At 41.8% G+C, this 20969-nt stretch overlaps 1 protein-coding gene across 5 annotated transcripts in view; it reads right to left on the bottom strand.

Moving 5' to 3' along the window:
* Positions 1-20159, bottom strand: part of mcamb (melanoma cell adhesion molecule b) — a 36099-nt gene extending 15940 nt beyond the window's left edge. For all 5 annotated transcript variants that reach the window (XM_046389046.1, XM_046389047.1, XM_046389048.1 and 2 more), the window contains exon 1: positions 19953-20159. In XM_046389046.1, coding sequence (XP_046245002.1) covers positions 19953-20016 — 64 coding nt within the window. In that variant the 5' untranslated portion in view covers positions 20017-20159. The remainder of the gene's footprint in view (positions 1-19952) is intronic.
* Between the last annotated feature and the right edge of the window lie 810 nt (positions 20160-20969).

The following is a 20969-nucleotide window of genomic DNA, read 5'->3' as shown; positions in this document are numbered from 1 at the left end:
AACTAAAAAGACTCCTAATCACCAAGATGAAACCCATAGATTGGCAAAAAATAGCTGGGAAATTCCCAGATGCTGATATCCGTTGTAAGCACATCACTTGGGAACATGAATCTAATGCCCACTATAGAGATGTTGTCCGTCTTCTCTGTGATGCATTTATTCAAGCTTTTCCTGTAAAAATCAACATGGAGAAAATCACTGCCTGCAAGCAGAAGGATAATGAAAACCCTGACGAATATCTCACCCGCCTGACAGAGGTATTCAACACCTACAGTGGCCTGCAACTACCTGACGAACCAAACAATGTTCCGGATGTGTGGGAAATTCATCTTTGCAACAGTTTCTTAAGTGGACTAAAACCAGACATTGCCTCAGCTGTTAAAAGTTCCTGTATTGGATGGAACGACGCACGTCTGTCAGAACTTCGCAGACATGCCATACACGCCCACGACCAAATACTCTCAAAGAAAAAGAAAAAAGAAGAGACAACACAGAAGGAGCTTCACATGGCAGCAATGACCATGTATAACACAGTCCAAGGACGTGAACAACCGAACCATGAACAAAAAGGAAGAGCACAGGGTCGACACAGACATAGAAAAAGACCTACACAGGATGCTTGTTTCATCTGTGGTCAATATGGACACTGGAAAAATGAGTGTCCCAGAAAAACTTCATCGATTCCAGTGGACAAATCGGACTGAAAATGGTCAAGGGCTGTCGGAGAGGGATGGACTCCTGCTGACAAGCCAAACCAACTTGTGAAATCGAAGGTGAAATCAGCCCTTCCACAACCAGCCTCCACACCACTGCATGATTTCCAACCTGGCGACTGGGTGGTGATAAAAGATTTCAGGAGAAAACACTGGCACTCCAAAACGCTGGCGAGGCCCATTCCAGGTACTCCTGACAACACACACGGCAGTGAAGGTCGCTGAGAGAGCAACGTGGGTTCACGCCAGCCACTGCAAAAAGGTCCCTGAACCAACAGAGGAATCCAGCTGTCGACTTGAACAACGTGAGGACGGACGCCGCGGAGACGGACAACGCGAGGACGAACAAGCGCAAAAAAAAAAAGCACGACACGAGGGATAACTCCGTAGATTCAGCAACCACCAACTAGACCCCCGGTTTGATCAACAACACAAACACCATGTATCACCTGACCCTGACCCTAGCATGTTGGACTGTGCTAACAGAAGCCTACACCTACAAACCTGCCAAAACTGTCACTCTTACAGAAGGACAAAATACAACATTCACCTGCACCGTGTATCCTGAAATTTGGCGATCAGGTCAAATTCGTTAATGATTATTAAATAATCAAAAGGGAGAATTGTAATGGTAAAAATCCAGTTTTCATTGTTTCAGTCACGAGAGACACACAACCTCCCCATTCCCACAGTCCCACAAACCTATTTGGGACACTCAACCTCCCTGCTGTTAAGATAAGGTACAAGATCCTCTTATCTCTGTAGGATGTGAACCCTAAAACCCACTTTTGCACCTAGGTGCGAGGTCATGCAGGACAACCTGGGGTGAAGCACACCAGCAGGAGGTCAGAAGCATATCTTGGGAGAGGAGGGGGGTGCCCCTCGAATTAAGACAAAAGGTTGTAAAACACATGATGAGGGGCTGTCCCTCATGTATAAATGTTTAGGTCTCCCCATGCTCGGGGTCTTTCTTCACTTTGACCGCTCGCGTGTTGACTGACCTTTTCTTTGCAAAGAAAATAAAACCTTGTCGGCCGGCAGAAGTCTCTATTTCATTATTCACCAGCAGCAAAGAGAAAAATTTCCACGACACTGGGTAGCAGATCGGTGACTCAGGTGCAGAACACAGTCCCTCAGTGATTCTCTTTTGTCTTCCCTTTTATTCTTCGTTTGCCTCTCTTTATATACCCCATTATTTCAATTCCATTAATTGAACAATTAGATTATAAAATATGCAAAACTTGAGAAAAATGCTCATCACAACAAAAGCACGCTGGTTAGCGCTGGCAAAGTTTGTGATTACAGTTAGATATTAATCAAGAAGTCGCATCCTGTTTTTCTAAACAATGTTGTGAAGAGCAGATATTATATTGCAAGAACACAAAAACAAAAATATGTTGTCAGTAAATATTTTGCTGGTATGGTCAGTATAAATGTTGTGACAGGGCGGGTAAGTTAGACAACAAATTTTCCTCACTGTGTGCTTTTCAGTAGTACTTTCAAAATGTATCTGCTGATGTAAATTAGTGCAGAGCTTAAATTTTTGTAAAGAGACAGGACTGCTACATGGAGTAAAGCTTAAAGCCAGACCAGCAGCCTCAAGAGCGTGTCGTGTTCAGTGCACAATGTGAAAAAGCTTAGAAGAACCACAAGATACTGACTGGGTGATGCAGCGAGAAAAGTAATTAAAGTGGTTCATCCTCTTAGGAACAGAAACATGCTCAGCAAACATCTTGCTTTTAAACTTGACATTTTGACTGCAGTGTGAGGTGATAGGAGTGTGTAAAATGATGATACAGGAACATATTGAATAAATAGCATGACAATCTGCTGATAAGATGAGATATTTTCTTGCGTGGAAAAAGTGGAAAATGTGGCGTGGTGCTTAGGGGGAAAGGTAAGAAGGTCACGAAAGTCACCATGAATATCTGTAATAAATTTCGGGTTGAGCTGGTCACTAGCTGTCAGGATGTCTTTTTTATGGACTGACTGACACTGATTTCCTCAGGTCCTGCTGCCTGTGGAGGAAAAAAACCTTTAGAAAGTTCTTCCTCAAATCTGGGTGGAAATAAAAGAATCAGATCAAAGCCACAGCGGCATCGTCTGACAGGATGATCACTGAGGTCAAGGGAAAGCAGACACACACACACACACACACACACAACCTGAGATCTTTCAGCCTGCCTGTCTGGAAGTTGTGAGGTGGGACGAGCCCATCAGATGTGCAACACGATCTGGCACAAACACACACACACTGAGGTCTCTAAGCTGTGCCTGAATACTGACGTGAACTTGAGACTCAACTCCAGCACTAAACACATTAAAACATGGTGTGCAAATGTCTTGAGCACAACTAGCACATGACACACATCATACTCTGCTATGTTTCATTCACCAGTCTCCAAATACTGCCTTTCTACTGTCTCTAGCTCTTTCTCTAAAAGGAACTATGTAGTCCAGGATCCATTAATCTTTGAGAGAGCACACAGCTTTGTTTGCATTACAGAGTCCTTATATAACCTGTTTCTTCTATCACAAGGTTAAATTTTAAGGTACTGCATTAATATTTACATACCAAAGATTCCCCCACTTTGACTCTAATTCATGTTTAATTTACTTCTGGCACGTCCTCCAAAGAAAAGAGTGAGGCTCCACTGAACTAAGACATAAAAGGACGAATATGAGTATTAGATAAAAAGGCAGGACAGATAGCTTCCCTGTGTGTGTGTGTATTTGGACATGAACCTTGTTTTAAATCCTTGCCATGACCTGCTAGCTTAGCCTGTCAGGTGACAGCACTGCTGTATGCACACTCAGCCAGCCAAAAAAACAGGCAAATTGTGGGAATATAAAATGATCTTAAAAATAATGCATCACATTTAATTAAAATTACTATTATTATTAATAAGTTAGATTTAATTCCTGGCAGTTTGCACTGAAACACAGCGTGCATACCACAGCATATATTACTTGGAATTGAATACGTCCCCTCAGACACGCCAATAAACCGAAGCAGCGGCTCGGTGGACATGTTTCCAGAGCTGTCACATCTAAGAATAACAATGGCCCATCAAGCTTGTTTGCTGACATGATACAGCAGAATTACAGTGCGCTGACCCGAGTGGCACCAGAAATAGTAGCACTACTTCAGGACAGGGTGAGACAGAGAGAGGGAGCATGGGAAAACAGTGCCTCAGCCAGGCTGCTCTTTGTGAACATGTAAATAGGCCTGAGACATGTGAATAGAGTGTAGAGTTAACATGAGAAAACAGATAAAGGACGAGCGAGAGGGGACAGAAACTGAAAAGATGGAGGTAGAGGCAGGAGGAGAAATCAAGGCAGCAGACTGAGATCTGTGAAGAAATAAGGGTTCTCTGCAAGCCGCCGTGGCCTCTGACATTTATCACACTAATCCCTCAATGGCACACTTGAAGTATCTCGCAGAGGGAAGGAAACGTTATCAAGCTGATGATAACCACTCTCACTCAATGTGGTGAGAGGAGAAATACAGAGAGAGGTTCAAAATGCCAACAAACTGTAGGTCTCCTTGACCTTTCACTTTCATTTCTCCTGACTAGCTGTGGGATATGGTGTATTTAAATGTCACACAAAGGCATCTTTTACTTAGACAGAGTTCCTCTCTGCAGTTGTATGATTCACACCGAGGATATGCATAAGTGGTTTTAGGGATGTGACAGTAAGATCCGTTCTGACTGGCAGTGTAGCAGTTATGGCCTTGAAAATGTTGAATTGTGATCTTCTGGACCATCCTAATCAAGCTAGTTAGCGTTCTTTTCCCAGTATTTTCCCAGTAAGTATTTTTTTGCTGAACATAAAGGTGCAGGTTTGAATGTGGTTTCAAGCATTATATAGTTTGTTTTTATAGAGACACTTCCACACATTAAGATCAGTTTACTCATCGTGGCAGCACTAATCAGCCTGTGAAAACAGATGTGGAATGTGTCTAGTGTGTTTGGTGGAAACTGGAGAGCTGAGAAAATTACCCTGATGAGGTCACCAGAGTTACAGAGAGTAATCGTAAGGGTCCTTTACCAGGCAAAGAGGGTCTAACAAAAGATGCTATCAATTTGCATTGGTGGGAATAAGAGGATCAGGTGAATTTGGAGCTTGACTCAAACTAGCGCTTAAAAGCCAAGATATCTCAGTCTAAATCATCTTCTGTTCTTTGTGGTTCTTAAATCTGGCTTTTCCAAGTCCCTAAACTTAAAGACAGTTCAGTTCTTAACCACTAGAGTGCCACGATCTGTATGGATACAGAATAACTTTGCAATATTCTCATTTATCAGACATTATTTTTCTTTGCAAAATTCAAAGCTGGTTTAGGTGAAAATTAAGGTTAAGTTAATTAGAATGCACCTAATTAGTGACAATCTGGTCTTGCAGGAAATCCTAACTCCCGGAAGGCTGAGAATCTTCACAGAAATCTTTGAGGGAGGGGCAGACGGCCCTAAACCCCCTCAGAGATCTATTAGCAGAACAGTAGCCCCACTTAGTTTGGCTCAACTCAGCTTTGCTGCATGGGGCTGAGGAATGTTATGAGAAACTCTTGAAAACGTATAAACTAAAGGCCTTGTCACACGTTCATCAATCACATCAGTCCTGTAACGCACCACAGGGCATTTTGGCGCATATGACACAAAGCTCCTGGCTTTAATCAGGCATTCACAACGAAAAGGTCTGTAACTGGCTCACAATTCCCCCCACACAGCTCCTGGCAGAGCACACACATTTCTCCATAAACTCAACATGCAGGAGGGTTTATAACGGCACAAATAAGCCACTCGAATAAAAGAATGACTAATATATACACATGATTTGTGCAGCTATTATTTTTTTTGCAATGCTAAAGATATTGTTATGCCATCTTACAGATCCAGCTGACGATCCTGTAAGTTGTAATTCTGCAGAGAATTCAGTGCTTCCTTTATCTTCAGTGAATTATGGTGCTTGTTACAGAGTGTCTCTCTTCATACATGTGCAGGCTCCTTTTCATCCTGTTTGCTTGCACTGATTGTTACCAGTTAGCAAGAGGTTCATTTATTAACATGGACTGAAGTGACCTTATTAAGGCTACATAAAAGGGAGACATTTCTAAAACTAGTCTTGTTGCGGTGACCTTGGGTTGGAGGGATGGCTTTACTCCTGCTATGCTTGCTGCACACAGTATCCCTCCTAAAGTAAAGATGACAGCACCAAACAGAAACAGCAGCTCGAGGCTGGACACCAGAGGAATTACAGGAGTTTTATGTGCGAATAGATCAACATGGTGCAGACTAATAAACCAGACTGATTTGTATCTGGCGAAGAATCCAATTGGAGAAACAGATTATTGTGTTTAGGTCCTGAGAAGCCCTGAGTCAGAACCAAACCAGGATCGTTGCAGTGATGTGGTATGGATCTGAACCACCTGGGACAGCAGGATGGCACCTTTTACCACTGGCTGATGTCTTATGGACTGACAATGAGCCAAAACCTGACAACTGATGCAAATAATTCAGCGGAGAGCTCCTCTGTATGGAGCCTGTTTGGGGTTCAGGTGATCATTTTAATTGCTGTGCGCAGAAACAATGAGATGGACAGTGGCAGCTGCAGTAACCACACTGCACATTCCCACGATGCCTGAGAGAAAACAAGGTCAACCTGTCACACTGACCTAGCAGACACTTTCCTAAACACACACACACACACATCCCAGGGTGCTGGAGCCGAATGCCAGCAGTATCCACTCAACATGCCATTAGAATTAACGATTTCGAAAAGGAAGAGGAGACGATAGATACAAAGAATGTAAATACAGTGAGAGGATCAGAGCAGACCACACAACAGGGGGAGAATGGGAGGGATTCATGTCGCTCTCTGATTTCTCCTGGTGATCTGACACTAGATTCCATTTCAACAAACCACCTGTTGTAGAGATCAGCCCAGGCTAGACCTGGCTCGGTTCTCAGCATGCCAGACTCCAGTCCATCTTTCAGGGGGTTCTGTTTACTCACAACTGTTACAACAGTACATTAATAAAGATTTGATTCGCTTAAAAGGCCATTTCTAACAGGGAGGCAGTGATGCACTACTTATGGAGAAATGTTCTTGCTCCTCTCAACAACTAGAATCAAGGTGCCTCAAGCAGTTAATTAATGCGTAATGAGTCTGGCAGAGCAAGAACATTCACCTAATATCTAATATCTCTGCCGTCACACCACAACAGCAGAGTTGAATCTGATTTTGTCTGTGTTAATGTTAAAGGGAAAGTTGAACATTTTCAGAAATGCAGAGTGTAAGATCAATGCCACTCTGCTGTCTACAAGATAAACACAAAGCCAAGAGCCACTTAGCTTAGCTTTGCATAATGGCTGGAAGCTGATAGAAACAGCTAACCTGGATCTGTCCAATGATAACATAATCTCAAAAAAAAAAACCCCAAACATCTCTAAAGCTTAGATTTATCATGTTAGATGTTGTCTGTCCATTCCTTCCAAAAGCTGAAGTGTTAAAATTCTAATTTGTTGTTTTACAGGAGTTATGTGTCGTCACTTCAACCACCCGCAGCAAAACCTACTGAACTTTGCTTATATAGCAAAATAGCTTCATGTTTGCAGTGAAAATGTCTATTCAACTTTACATTTCACTCTACATTTTGAGTATGTTGTGCCATGACTGCACACCTTTGCTTTTCAATAAAGACCTGAAGATAGTGGAGACCTGCAGTGAGGGCTGGACGAGCATCAAAATCATTTGTGAGCAGTCTCGGACCACAGCTGTGAAGATCCAACAGCAGGCCTTCAGCTGCGAGGAGCAGCACAGGTTCACTGACCTGAGGCTAATCCCTCTTTAGCAAGCAGCTCTTTGGTGTTCTCTCAGCAGTTACACTCCAAAGAGAGTTCACTCTGTTCCTCAGCCTTTGATGACTAGTTGGCAACAACACAAAACCTTCTCCCTTTTACACTCACACTCAGCTATTTTGATTATTCCGCCCCACACACACACACATGCACACACTATGACTGAATAACTTCTGACTTCGTGACTTTATATAGGATGCGGTCATTTTCCCACGTCTAACTCCTCCACTCCCATAATATTAAAAAAAAAAACCCCAAATTACTCTCACAATCTCACAACTCTATGCCTACATGCGTTTCTCTGTCTACATGTGTGTGTGTGTCTGTGTGTGCGTGTGTTTGAGTGTATCTCAGTGGGCCATTTCCTCATGCCTGCTCCCATGGTGGTACAGACGCCCCCTCCATCCTCTTTCCCACGTCCCAAACGACAAAATCTTCTCCATATCAGCTGTGTGAGCAGGCAGAAATAAAATAACACAAGCTGGTTGAAAGTATGGGAAAGGCCAACAAGGACAGTATTTTTTACAGTGCTGATTGTGATGATACAGAAACACACACACACACACACAGTCCCATGACATGGCTTCGCAAGTATGAGATGTGCGCTGCTTGCTGCTGGCGTATTACAGCTAAAGATAGATTTCAGATACACACACACAAACACACACGGAAAGCTTATTTACCCATTGACTCACAGGACAAGGCACACAGCAGCAGCTCTCTCTCCTTTTTTGGTGGGTACTGCAAGTGGCAATAATGAATCGCAACATCGTTTGCTGTGTCTTTCATGACGAGACATCCATTTGTGTACATTTACAGGTGTGTTTTTGTGAATGCTTGTGTGACATGGACGTAATCTGCGCCAAGACAGACACGATAAACAACAGGTGTGATTGTATTTACATACATCCTACATTGTCAGTATGTGCTGCCCTTATATGCAACATGGAAATCTGGCATTTTAAAATAAAAACCCTAATAACATGCTCTCATCTCACTGTGTTTCAGCGTGTGTTTCAAAATACATCACATACATAAAGGAGGTAAAGATACCATTCAAGCCTTTAGACACTGGCTGCACGAGTTCGGATTCCCTGTAAGGTAGAAGCGGCTTCATGCGTAAAAAGCAAAATGTGAAAAGTGTTCTACACAGTATCAGTGTTGATGTCACATGCTTCACTTGCCAAAAGCTTTGCACATTCATCACGGGACAAATAAAAAGATCGATTTAAAACATGTTGTGATCTGAGAGCCATGAAAACAATGATCCCTTTTGACTGCATCAGCTGTTTCTACTTGGAGAGGATGCATTAAAATGAAACGAATGAAAATGAATCAAATGATATCAGAGCACTTTCTACTGAATGTCTGGGGTGACCTAGAAAGAAAAAAATATTTCGAGCAAAAAAATTCCTTTAACTGAAAAGATAAAACTGATACCTCACTTAAGCTTCCGGATGTACTCTGAGATGACAGAAAGACGATAAATTTAGGCCTTAATAATCCAACAAACAACCGCTAAAGCCAGAGAGATAAGCAAACCGTTAAATAGTAAACTACGGTACTAACAGCCATTTGAAGAGTTAAAGCAAGGCGTCTGGACTGTGTAGATAGGCTTGAAGACGTTTCGCTGCTAATCCAAGCAGCTTCATCATTGGATTAGCAGCAAAACGTCTTCAAGCCTATCTACACAGTCCAGACGCCTTGCTTTAACTCTTCGAGTGAATATGACCTGGATGACTGAGAATCTCCACAGATATACTAACAGCCATATACTGTAACTAAACCCTGTGGGAGCCACAGCAAACACATCAGTTTGCCCCGTGGAGTCAGCAGCACAGTGTCATGGCTGAGGGCTGACGGGTTGCATTAGGTTAAAAGGATCCTAATGTGCATTAGATCAGCACAGAGCATTATTTCAGAAAAACAGCATCCATTATTAAGCAGGGAGTTGAACTATCAGGCAACAGACAGAGATCCTGACAGGCCTCTGGTCTCCATTTGTGCCAGTGCAGCTCCCAGAGGATGACTTCAGATCCAAGGGGCATCCAGGATCTCAGGCTGTGTGGGCTGCTGCTAGAGCCTAATGCTAGTTCCAGTTCTCTTTCTAGTACCTGTCACTGAGCACTCAAGACACTGGACACTGAGAGAACAGATGCAAACAAATGAAGAAAACGTCCTCACCAACTCAATAAATAAACAAAACACAGGCAGAAATCACTAATTTGACTACACATGCAGCATAACGTACACAACCAAATACAAAAAATGCACTTCAACTGGCTATCTGAATCGTGTTGCTAAATTAGTTAATGTCTGAAGTTTATTTCACTTTTAAATGTCCTGACAACCAGTCCTTTCAAACAACTTCTTGTTTTGAGCCATGGGGTCCTTCCTAAACTCACACACACACACACACACACACATAATTCTCTGCCAAAGTCAGAACACTTCTGGTTACGTCAGGTAAGAGTTGACAGTATGAGGCGTCTTACTAGAAGTGAGATAAAAGACAAAATTCCATTAAAGTACAGGAGAGTATTAGTCCTTGGGAGAACACCAAACAGGACCATAAGTGGATAAGTGTAAATGTCCACATCAGACACATCCCTAAAGTATTTAAGGATTTTTCTTAAAAATATGGGAGTAATGGCTTGGCGTGTTTACTGGATGACTTCCCACAAAGGGAGGCACAGGAAGACAGATGATGGGTTTATTGGTAATAGAACTTGTACTTGACGTTAGCCCTTTCCGGTGATTAGCTACGGTTCCTGGTAAACGAGCAGCACTGGAGTCTCAGCTCTATCACACTAAAAAGCAAAAGAGATCAGAGGGCAAAAGGAGAGGTTTTTCTCACATTGGCAAATCTTAGCAGTTGGACAGAGAGGACTCTGTGTGTGTGTTTGACCTCAGAGTAGAGACGAGAGGTGAAGAAGCGCATAAGTCACATGAAAAAGCGACATCTTCTCCACCAGAAATCAAAGCGCAGCAGCCAGTGATGGAGTACATTTCTACGGATGAGACGATTCAGCATTCCAATCAATGACTTTTAATCACAACATGAAATCACATTTCATGGCTCAGTTCAGTTCAGTTCAGTTCAAATGTCTATGTAGTATGTTAAACAACAACTTAAAAAAAAAAAACATCCCTGAGAGCTGATAAAGTAGGCTGCCTTCTCTGTGCTGGTTTCAAATCAACTTTCAGTTTCACATCACAAACCTAAAGCACACGTCTGGTATTTGCTCTCGTGAACGCACTCAACCGTATATCACGTTGGATAAAATCAATCACCGTCTTTGCACATGAGTCTAACACCAAAGTCTGGAAACCACACCTTCTACATCTAGCGGTTTGGAAAATTCAAGGCCATCATCTTGTTACCATCTTATCAGTACCAGATACATTTCCTCAGGTGCTGTCTTGGAACATCTTGTATTGTGCTGAATTCATGTCTTATTGATGCTTTCCAGGATCACAGATTTTCTGGCTGGATGTCCTGCAGCTCTGCAGATGCTCACATTAAAGGCCTCTCTCCTTTGACAATAAATATATTTAATAAAAATCTGATGGTCGAAAGAGACAAAGCTCTTTTCAGTCATCTTAATGGCCTGAGACCTTCCCACATAAATTCCCTCACTCTCAATCTTTCCTGCCTCTCTTGGTCTACCTCACATCTACATGCTTTGTAAATTTTTCAATATAAAAGACCAAAAATAATGCAAGGCCTTTGTCGGTCATCATGATACAAGAGCTACTGGAGTTGATATTCCTTCAGAATTTACGGTCATTCTGGCACAAGACAATTAAGAGCAAAGAGGCTTGAACTAAACAACGCAATCAAAGATGTTTGTATTCCAGGCACTGAATGAGCCAGCAGGACAACTTTTCAACTCAACAACTCATTTCAGGTGGTTCACAGTGGAGCAGTAACTTCAGAAATATGGAGAGTCAGAAACTATCCAGTGGTCGAACTTGTTAAACCGGAGAATAAATCAATGTAGTTATAACTAACAAAATGATCTCATTGTACTAACATGGCTTGGCTGCAGATTGTTTCTTTGCTTGAGCTACATTATACAAACAATCCTTTGCTGCTACTCACTGAACGCACAGAAAATGGCCCCGATGACAGCAACACAACATGCTCCACCAGTAAGCCCCACACCCTCTCCATCGCTGGTTTGCTTTATTGACCCAGGTAATGGTGATAATGGATGTTATTCACATTGTAATAACTTTATGTTTCTCAGATGGTGCTGAAAATGCAAACCTCAAACAACAGCAGAGACACTGAATTTTCTTATAAATTAAGCAAAGTGAGAGTTTTGCAATATAAGTGAAGTTTGTGAGTTTTATTATTTATTTTATTTTAGCCTTTTATAACACACATGTGGCCCATAAGTCACACACCCCATTTCCCATCTGACAGTGTGAATGGTGTCAGTTTCAACATTTTGGTAAAACTCCACACCCCTGCAACGCCTAAGAATGATCACTATTTCTTAAAGCCAAACCACCATGCAGAAACCATCGCTTTGACACGGGAGTCAGTGTGACTGACGAGAGGGAACAGCTGGCTCGACTTGGGGCCACCAAACAACCTTTGAACAAGAGTGAGGAAAATAAAGTAACTGGAGAATTTCCAAGACAAAAAAAGGCCAGATCTCAAATATTTGTGTCTCATAGACAGAAGCTCATACAATCAAATCATTTAGGAAAAGAGTCTTAAAATTCAACCTGTGAGATGTAACTCTACATGCACATCGATACTGCACGTAATATGAAGAGGGGAAAAAAATGCCATTTATATGGCTTGTATCTTGGTTGTTGTTGTTAAACAGACAGTCAGCATCATTTTCCATAACTGCTGCTTTTACCACCCATTCAGACTCACGTGTTTAAGTTGTCGAGTTGGCCTTGTGTTGCTTGTTTTACTCTCTGCTTTAAATAAAATTGTGCATTTATTTGGATGCTTTTCTGACACTGAAGAATCAAACAAGATATTGAATATCTGTTCAGCTAATCTGACATGGTCCTGTTTAGGTACTGGTTTAAATTATAACATAATACTGAGTTAAAATGAAGGCAGGCAGTTTCTTTACAGATCCTGAGTTACAACAAATGGCTTCTTAACATCTATTCTTGGACAAACAGCTGATCTGTCCACTTTCAGAGACTATAAAAAGTTATACAAACCTCTGTGGACAAACGCAAACCGTAATCATTACTTTTGTGTATTAAAGTGAGCCAGAGAGACATGCCAAAAATCCCAACAGTGTACTTGTGGGGAAGAAAAGCTCAAAGCTGCAAGAGCATTTTTCTACAGTTTGTACTGCTGTATGAGACTAATTGTAAATCAATGTCATTTTGAAAATGAGTCATTCAGATGCGGGTTATCTGCACGTCTTCTGATAAAATCACAGAGTTCTCCTCAGTGACCTCCAAAGTTTGCTGATGTTTTTGTCTAATGAGAATTTTCTCAATTTGTCTACAATAAAATAACACAAAAACACAGGAGGTTGAGAGTTTATTTCAGGGCTGATACAACATTGTGCTGTTTGGCTTGGTTTGTTGTTTCAACCATGACCCAAGTTTAACTTAGCAAGCCACGCACCAGAGTAGAGTTACATTTACTACAGTAACCTCAATGCGCTCGTGTGCAGAAGTCTAGCAGATCGTCTAGACGGATAAAAGAAAACAGTAATTCATATTAAATTTACAACAGGACAAGAAGTAATGATAAAGTTAAGTAAAAGACAAGTTTAGTGATGATTTAAAAAATATATTTATGACAGCTCCATTCATATCTGCTCTCCATTTCCTACTCAATATTGCATCTTCGCACTGTGTTGAACCACCAGAGCAGTTTGAGGTTTAGTGCCTGGTTCAAGCAGGACCTGACAGTTTGATAGAGCAGCAGATCAGCTTTCTTCTTCCTCTCGCCAGCTTCATAAAACCAGCTCTCTGTAACTTTTAAATGACAAAAATGGGAGGAATGATATAAAAAGAATTGTCAAATGAAATGTGTTCTGAATAAAATATGTCAGAGAGGCCTACATCCTGCCTACTTACAGAGAGCGCAACTGTGCTCCTGCAGATGCAACAAAACCCTTCATCCTGTTTGTTTTTTTAATTCATTTTGACTCAAGTGGCTTTATAAGCACCACACTGACCTTTTAGTACTGCAGTAAATAAAGGTTTGAGGTCAAGAAAAGAAATGAATGGGTTAGGTCATTTTAGGGGAATTTTACAGTCTTCCTGCCTTCTCCAGTGTCAGACAAAAACGAGAGACCTTTAATATGATTTACATCCCAGTTTGAACACTGGTTTAATGGGGACCTTGTCCTCTCCTGGCTCAATCTCTGGTTATCTAAAGGATCAGGTAGCAGGTCCTGTCAAATTCATAGACCTTCAACAGTACTGAGGCTTTTACACTTTGTGATCATTAGCGTTGGGTTACACTTTTCGACTGTTTTCACAGGGACACATGAAATCCTACAAATTACACAGTAGTTTGGAACTTTTGTTCATGGAGAACATGGATGGATCTGTAGATTTATAAATCAGCTGTGACTCTGGCTGCAGCCATAGTAGAAAGAGGTGGAAAAAACATTCAATTACACATCATGTATTCATTATTAATGAAAATCGTGACTTTATAAATCCCTTTAACACGGCCACAGAGAACACTTGTCTCTAAATGGGCAGATTGTACATAAATATAACATAATGTGGAAGCCTCATTACCATCCAAATTATGACTCAAAACTCAAGAAGTGTAAATGGTAACTGTAAATGGGCTTTTTGGATGACACTTGCCATATTCTCCCATTCACACACACACACACACACACACACACATACACACACACACACATTCATACACTGATGGCAGAGGCTGCCATTCAATCTGCTCATCAGGAGCAACACAGCACTTCCTTTCAAATCAATCAAATTAATATTCTGAAGGTGTTAAGGAATAACTCACTGCCATATACTGCATCAAAGCTGCTCCTGGTTAAGAAAAGTGCCACAGAAGGACAAATAATAAGAGCTTACTGCGTGTTACGATTAATGTAATACTAATTGGTGTAAGGTCAGGAGGAGGATCCTCCTAAACCTCGAAGAAGGACTGGTGATTTAACCACTTAAATATAACAACAACCATTTCTAAAATGCTTAGTAACACTCAGGTCTAACTACTCATGTCTGCACCTGGGATGGATTAATGTTTATAATCTCAGTAATGAACTACTTTCAAATTGCACACAGTATAAGTATATAATATACATAAGTAAAAGTGAAATCAGACTTTCTTCTCCTACAGTTTGTCTGTGTGATCGGCAGTGAAATGGTAATGCTGCTTTAACCAAAATAACACGTAATGACAACAGGTTATTGGGTACTGCCAGTGAGCTGTGTGTGTGTTTATGTGTCCTGGAGTCTTAGGAGTCCCTGTGAGTGTGCTGGCAGGACTAGGAGGACACCAGGTGTACGCAGCTGTTCGTCTGATCCGGGAACTTCAAGGGCCGTTTGAGCAGCAGTAGGAGAACAGGTTCTTCAGATGCTGTTCTAGCTACAGGTGATCTCTAAAACCGCCTGATATGAATGGATTTGCCTTGCAGCCACATACGGAGCAATACATCAGAGCACACTAAAGCTGTCCAAAGCGTGTTGACCCCTCCAATATGACTTACAGATGAAACGCCTCACTGCACATCTGCAGACGAGGCCGATACTGTGTTCAGGCTTTCTGCTGGACTTCACTTATGGTGTGTTTCATCTGAAACCGAACTGTGTTGAATAACGTTGCAAAAAACTTGGAAACAAATCGGGAGAAGCTGTATTTTTTGAAAATAATTATTTGGTATTAATTGCAAAATCACTTTCAATGCAGAAGTTTGTCAATTTCAAGTCAGCATGAATGCAACAAAAAATGTTCTTTCTTTGGGAAAAGAAAAAGTTGACAAAAGCATCTTTCCTCATTGTTCAAGCTGAACAAAGCAGAATATTAACTTCCTTCCTTTTACACCGTAAACAAGTGCTAAACCACTCGCTCTGGCAACAAAAAGTGTTGATATTAAGATATCATTCAACATGGCTTGGCTGCAGATTGTTTCTTTGCTTGAGCTACATTATACAAACAATCCTTTGCTGCTACTCACTGAACGCACAGAAAATGGCCCCGATGACAGCAACACAACATGCTCCACCAGTAAGCCCCACACCCTCTCCATCACTGGTTTGCTTTATTGACCCAGGTAATGGTGATAATGGATGTTATTCACATCAATGGGACGATCAAACAGTAGAAGGAAACCTTTTGTTTCCACAGTTCATGTTCCCAAGAGTAAAGCTCGAGCCCGTTATATGGTTCGACAGGGAAACACTGCATCAAAGAGCCGTTTCCACTAAAACAGCAACACCTGGAAACAACTGCAGCTTCTCTGTTGTTTATTGACTAATTAGTAATGTGTGTTCATTTTCCTCACATTTCCTACAACGTTACGGTGCCAACAGCAATGCAAAGGTACACCGAACTTTCTACATGGCACTTTCACACACAAGTTCAAGTCTACAGACAACAGGCTGTAGCTGTTCGCATTAAAAGCTCTCACATCAGACCAGTACACCAAACTTTTATTTAGTGCTACATGATTGGTGAGGCCATGTTAACACTTAATATTTTTCAGTGAATGGCTCAGACAATAGAATTCGCTTTCATTGATTAGTAATTTAATTATTTTCTTTGCAATGGACATTGAACTTTTTCTGGTTCTCATTCTAATTCTGAGGACCACATTGTGTTACAGTATTAGTACAGAGTTACAGTAATAATCTCACAGTAATCTTTTTGAAGCCAGCCTTTGTAACAACAACAGCTGCGACCACAACTGGTAATTACTGTATGGATTACTGGATAATGGCACCCTAAATATCCCAAGATTCTCTTCAGACAGTCACTTGGTGTCATCATTAGCCAAATGGACTAAGAACAGATCAAACCAGACCGTGGGTATGAAACAACAGGTCTTTAAATAGGGTATAAAACCAGTGAAATGTCTAAGTGACCTGCTAAAACACGCCATAACTTTTGCTCAAGAGGGGAAGACTCAAAACTAGTTGTACCTGACGAAACAAGAATCAAAGATGGATGCAACTGCTTAGAAATCATAGTCAAGTCGTAAGTGCAATCAAGTCGTACAACAAAGATGTGATGCTAAAATGCTGTAGTTACTTCCGCGACTTGTGTTACTGTTACCCTTTTAACGCTATCACAGGAACAGGTCACACCTCCAGTCCAGATCTGACCAGATCACACCATCTTAGTTTTGCTAAGACGGTGTGATCTGGTCAGATCCTTAAATACTTTACTACAGTTCTATGTAGTTCCACTGTATCTTAAGCTACTGTGGCAAAAGACTAATGTGTCTTATCTTTGTACTCTTTCCTTTCCAGGTTTCACTGGGCCTCTGGATTATGTTTCACTAATGCTAACAGCCATAAATTCACCAAAACAATTTTAGACATCTCCAGATTGATGCTGCACTGCCACAGCTCAGATCGTGGTGGACTGCTCCTTTTCTGCGTGGTGTCCCGAGGAGTCTGTTGCATGGGAACACATAAACAGAGCGCTTGAACAGCTCGAGGCTTTATTTCAGGACAGAGATAAGACACCATGTGCCTGTGATGAACTTTCTTCACACAAGGACCTGGTTTTGGGGGCATAGCGATCATTTTCATCACTTGGTTACTAAAACACATTGAAGTCTATGTAATATTTATGCCAAAAATACACAACGCTGTGCAAATTTGCTTGCAAAGAATGAGTGACAGCAAAACGTCTTTTCATAATTGGAAATTTAAGTGTAGCCAAAAAAAATGTCCATATGTGAAAGAAGATCCAAGACCTCCAAACTCCACCATTTTCTAACAACCTGCTCCACAAACATCTGCTGCATCACAGTCGTCCCTGTGTACATGTGCCGGAAGAGAAGTCTCAATTTATGAACTTTCATTTCAAACCCGCTCTGCTCTGCTGATCCTCTGCCAGATTACTGAGCCTCAGTGTCCTATGCAGACACAACAAGGCCATTTATTGTCCGTGGCAGGCTCGCTTCGTCTGAAGAGCAGCAGTTGTTTGGAGCACATGAAACTGAAGCACGGTGCCTGAGCCACAGCAGAAAGTGATGACCTTTAAATGAGCGAGGTCTAATGTGACCACTCTTTGGCCCAGCCTGATTAGCAGATGTCACAAGAAGTGAATGATATCCTTATCGGGTCGCTACTGCAGTCCACCATCATGTCATCTGGTGTCATCAGGGGCTGGCGACAGGCACCTCGCACAGACACAGTCGCACCCACTGGTGTTCCGTGTCCACATAAATGTGCACATGTTCCTGCAGACCCAGCAGGCCTGAGGGGGTGTTAGCTCACATCATTACATGCTTTGAGATAATAACCATTAAAGACTGTGAGGGGGAGAAAAACTGACCACAAACTCACTGCAATAGCTATTTGCTAAAGGCGATCTAATAATGTGGTGTGAAGAAAACCAATTGGAGCTGAAGCGACCAATAAATTAATAAATTAGTCGATTAACAAAACATTAACCTCACTAGTTTTATGATTACTTAAGTCATCATGCTTTCCTTTGTCTTACATGATGGTAAATTGATCTTTGGATCATTGGGCTGAGTAAAACAAATCTAACATAAGGTATTTTTCACTATATTTTAGGTTTATTAAACTGCTCAGTCATGTCTAACAGCACGACTTTGTTGCTCTGCAGTTATTCTGCAGTGATGTTAACTGTGGCCTCTTGAGCCTTATCCCCTTCATAACTATTGTTCCCTGGTCAATGAAGTGATAAACAAATGTCATATAACAGATGACAGTTATAAATATGGATTAGAGGTGAAGGGTGCCAGCGCAAACATGAAGAACGCTGGAGAAGAAGTACAGGAAGTAAACTTGATAAGAGCAGAGAGGGTTGGAAGAGATTGTGGACAATAGTCGACCTGAGGTTAAACAGGAGATCAGCACAGCGCAGGGGCGAGGGAGGGAAAAGTTCATGAGGTTGAGCACAGAGATGAGGAAAGGTAAAAATGTTTGGAGAGTTGGAGGGGAAGTCAAACTGACAAGGGGGGAAGGGGCAGCACACATTAACTTTTCTTGTTTAAACAAACAATCAAAGGTGCATAGAACTCAAAATAAAAAGTCCATGAGTGTGGCCTTCTCATTCACATAACACCACATGTAAATCCACACTCACAAGCTCAATTCTAAAAATACACATTCATCTGCACCTCAATGTGCATCACACTAGTTGCCATCCTGCTTTTTTTTCTTATTATAGTCTCACATACAGCTGATTTAAAGAGGTCTGATGAACAACAAACAAGGTGATAAAGTGCACAGGTGAAAGCCTTCCTGTGGTTTCAGATGTAAACAGCATACAAATGTCTCACTCTGAGCCTGTGCAGTGTGAGTGAATGGGGATGTGCTGTGTGCTTCTGTGTGTGAGAGAAACACAGTCAAACAGAGGAGTTGACAGAAAGCAGACGGCGAGTTCCCTGACTACAACCACACCTCTATGGATGTCAGTGGCTAAAAATACATGCAGCAAACTGTACAAACTCTAGCTGACAAATGTACCATGGAAATGAGAGAAGTGTGACTCCTCACAATTTCAATTAGAGGTTTATGCCACAAAGTGTTAAAACTTTCAAGAATTCACATTTTTCCGTTTTCATGCATCACACCACCTGCAAACCACACACTGCACAAAACAAATGCATTCAGCCGCAGCCTTTGAGTTGCTGTGTGGTGCTATCAGCTCTTCATTAATCTAAGTGTCCTCCTTCTATAATGTACTTTCTCTGAGCACTTTCTGAAGATTGAGAAATCAGTTAATCACACACACACACACACACACATATGTATACAGCCAGATAACAACAACAAAGGGCTGCAGTGACTGGATTGTTTACTACTCCAGGTAGATTTTTTACCGGAAAGTAATGTAAGCAAGAGAGGACTGTGCAGTTTCACATCCATGCTGTGTAACTTACACTGGAGCTGACAGGGCGGTGTGAACATACTGTGGGGAGGTAAAGTTTCTATGCAGGCAACAGTTAAACTGGGACCTCTTGGCTTTTAAGTGGTTATGCCTCTTATGAATGACAAAAACAAATTAAACCTCCAGCATGAAGAAAAGAGACCAGAAGTGTTGCTACATCCAACAGTGCAGAACCCAACCTTCTTCTGAATTGTTCCTGTGATGTACCTTGACATAAAAGTAGCTGAAACGCCCATATGCCATCTATAAGAGAGCGGTTACGGAGCCAGCACCAAACATTTCACGGCCACTCACCTCCCCCGGTGTGACAGAGGACCAGAAGTCCGACAAGCAGAGAGGCAACGTCCCGTACAGCCATGGCTCGGTGCTGCAACTGTCCGTGGTTCAGTGTGTGTGTGTTTGTGTTTGTGTGTGTGTGGTGTGTGTGTGTGTGGAGGTAGTCTGGCAGGGACTGGTCCTGCTAGAGAACTGTGTGAGACGCGCTCAGAGAGAAAAGGAGGCGGCGGCGCAGCGCGTGGGAAGGCTCAAGACGCAGGAGGGGCAGAGACAGGAGGTCCCGCCTGTAAAAAGATGTCCGGATGGACGAGACTCTGAGGCGCACAGACCGTCTGAATAACATCATAGTTCCTGAACACGCGATTGATATTTTTTGCAGTGTACAGAAAAGGAGGACCCTGAGCGAGACCAGCGGGAGGGCGGAGGCCCGGTGAGAAATACAGTGTTAAATTATAATTTACAACCTTTTTTTTGTTTCCAAGACGCCAACATTACACATCTCGCCACCACGACTATTAGCACGCACATTTTCTCAACAGGACACCGTGAAAGGTGGCCACTAGTTCAGCGTGACTTCTGTGAAGTGTGAAAAGGTGTGGCTTCTCTTTTGCATAACGGGACTCCAGTGACCAATGAAAAGGTGAAACACCTCAACTCTTTACACAGAGCTTTTAGATTTTTACTGCGTGGCTGGGAATACAGAAATACAGGAGTATATAAGAATGTATGCGTACAATCATTAATACACAAACATGTTCTGGAGGTTTTTGTACATGTCTTACACAGTGGAAACATAGGCTGCATATTTTGGATGACGGGTGGTTTTTAATGCAATACCTCCTTCAGCTCAGTTTGTTTTTAAGGTCCTCAAAACAATCCCAGTCAGTTTCTTACTATGAGTGAACAGAAAATTATCTAGCAAGGTTAAAAAAAAAGTTCAGGCACTTTTGGTCACAGTATTCGTTTTACATTTATACACTATAATGACAAAAGTATTGGGTCACCTGACCATTACACCAACAGGGACTTGACTTA

This window comes from Scatophagus argus, chromosome 5 (genome assembly GCF_020382885.2).
Source record: "Scatophagus argus isolate fScaArg1 chromosome 5, fScaArg1.pri, whole genome shotgun sequence".
Classification (NCBI taxonomy): Eukaryota; Metazoa; Chordata; class Actinopteri; family Scatophagidae; genus Scatophagus; species Scatophagus argus.
The sequence above is the reverse complement of the archived record's forward strand: the minus strand, read 5'-3'. Positions and strand labels throughout refer to the sequence as shown.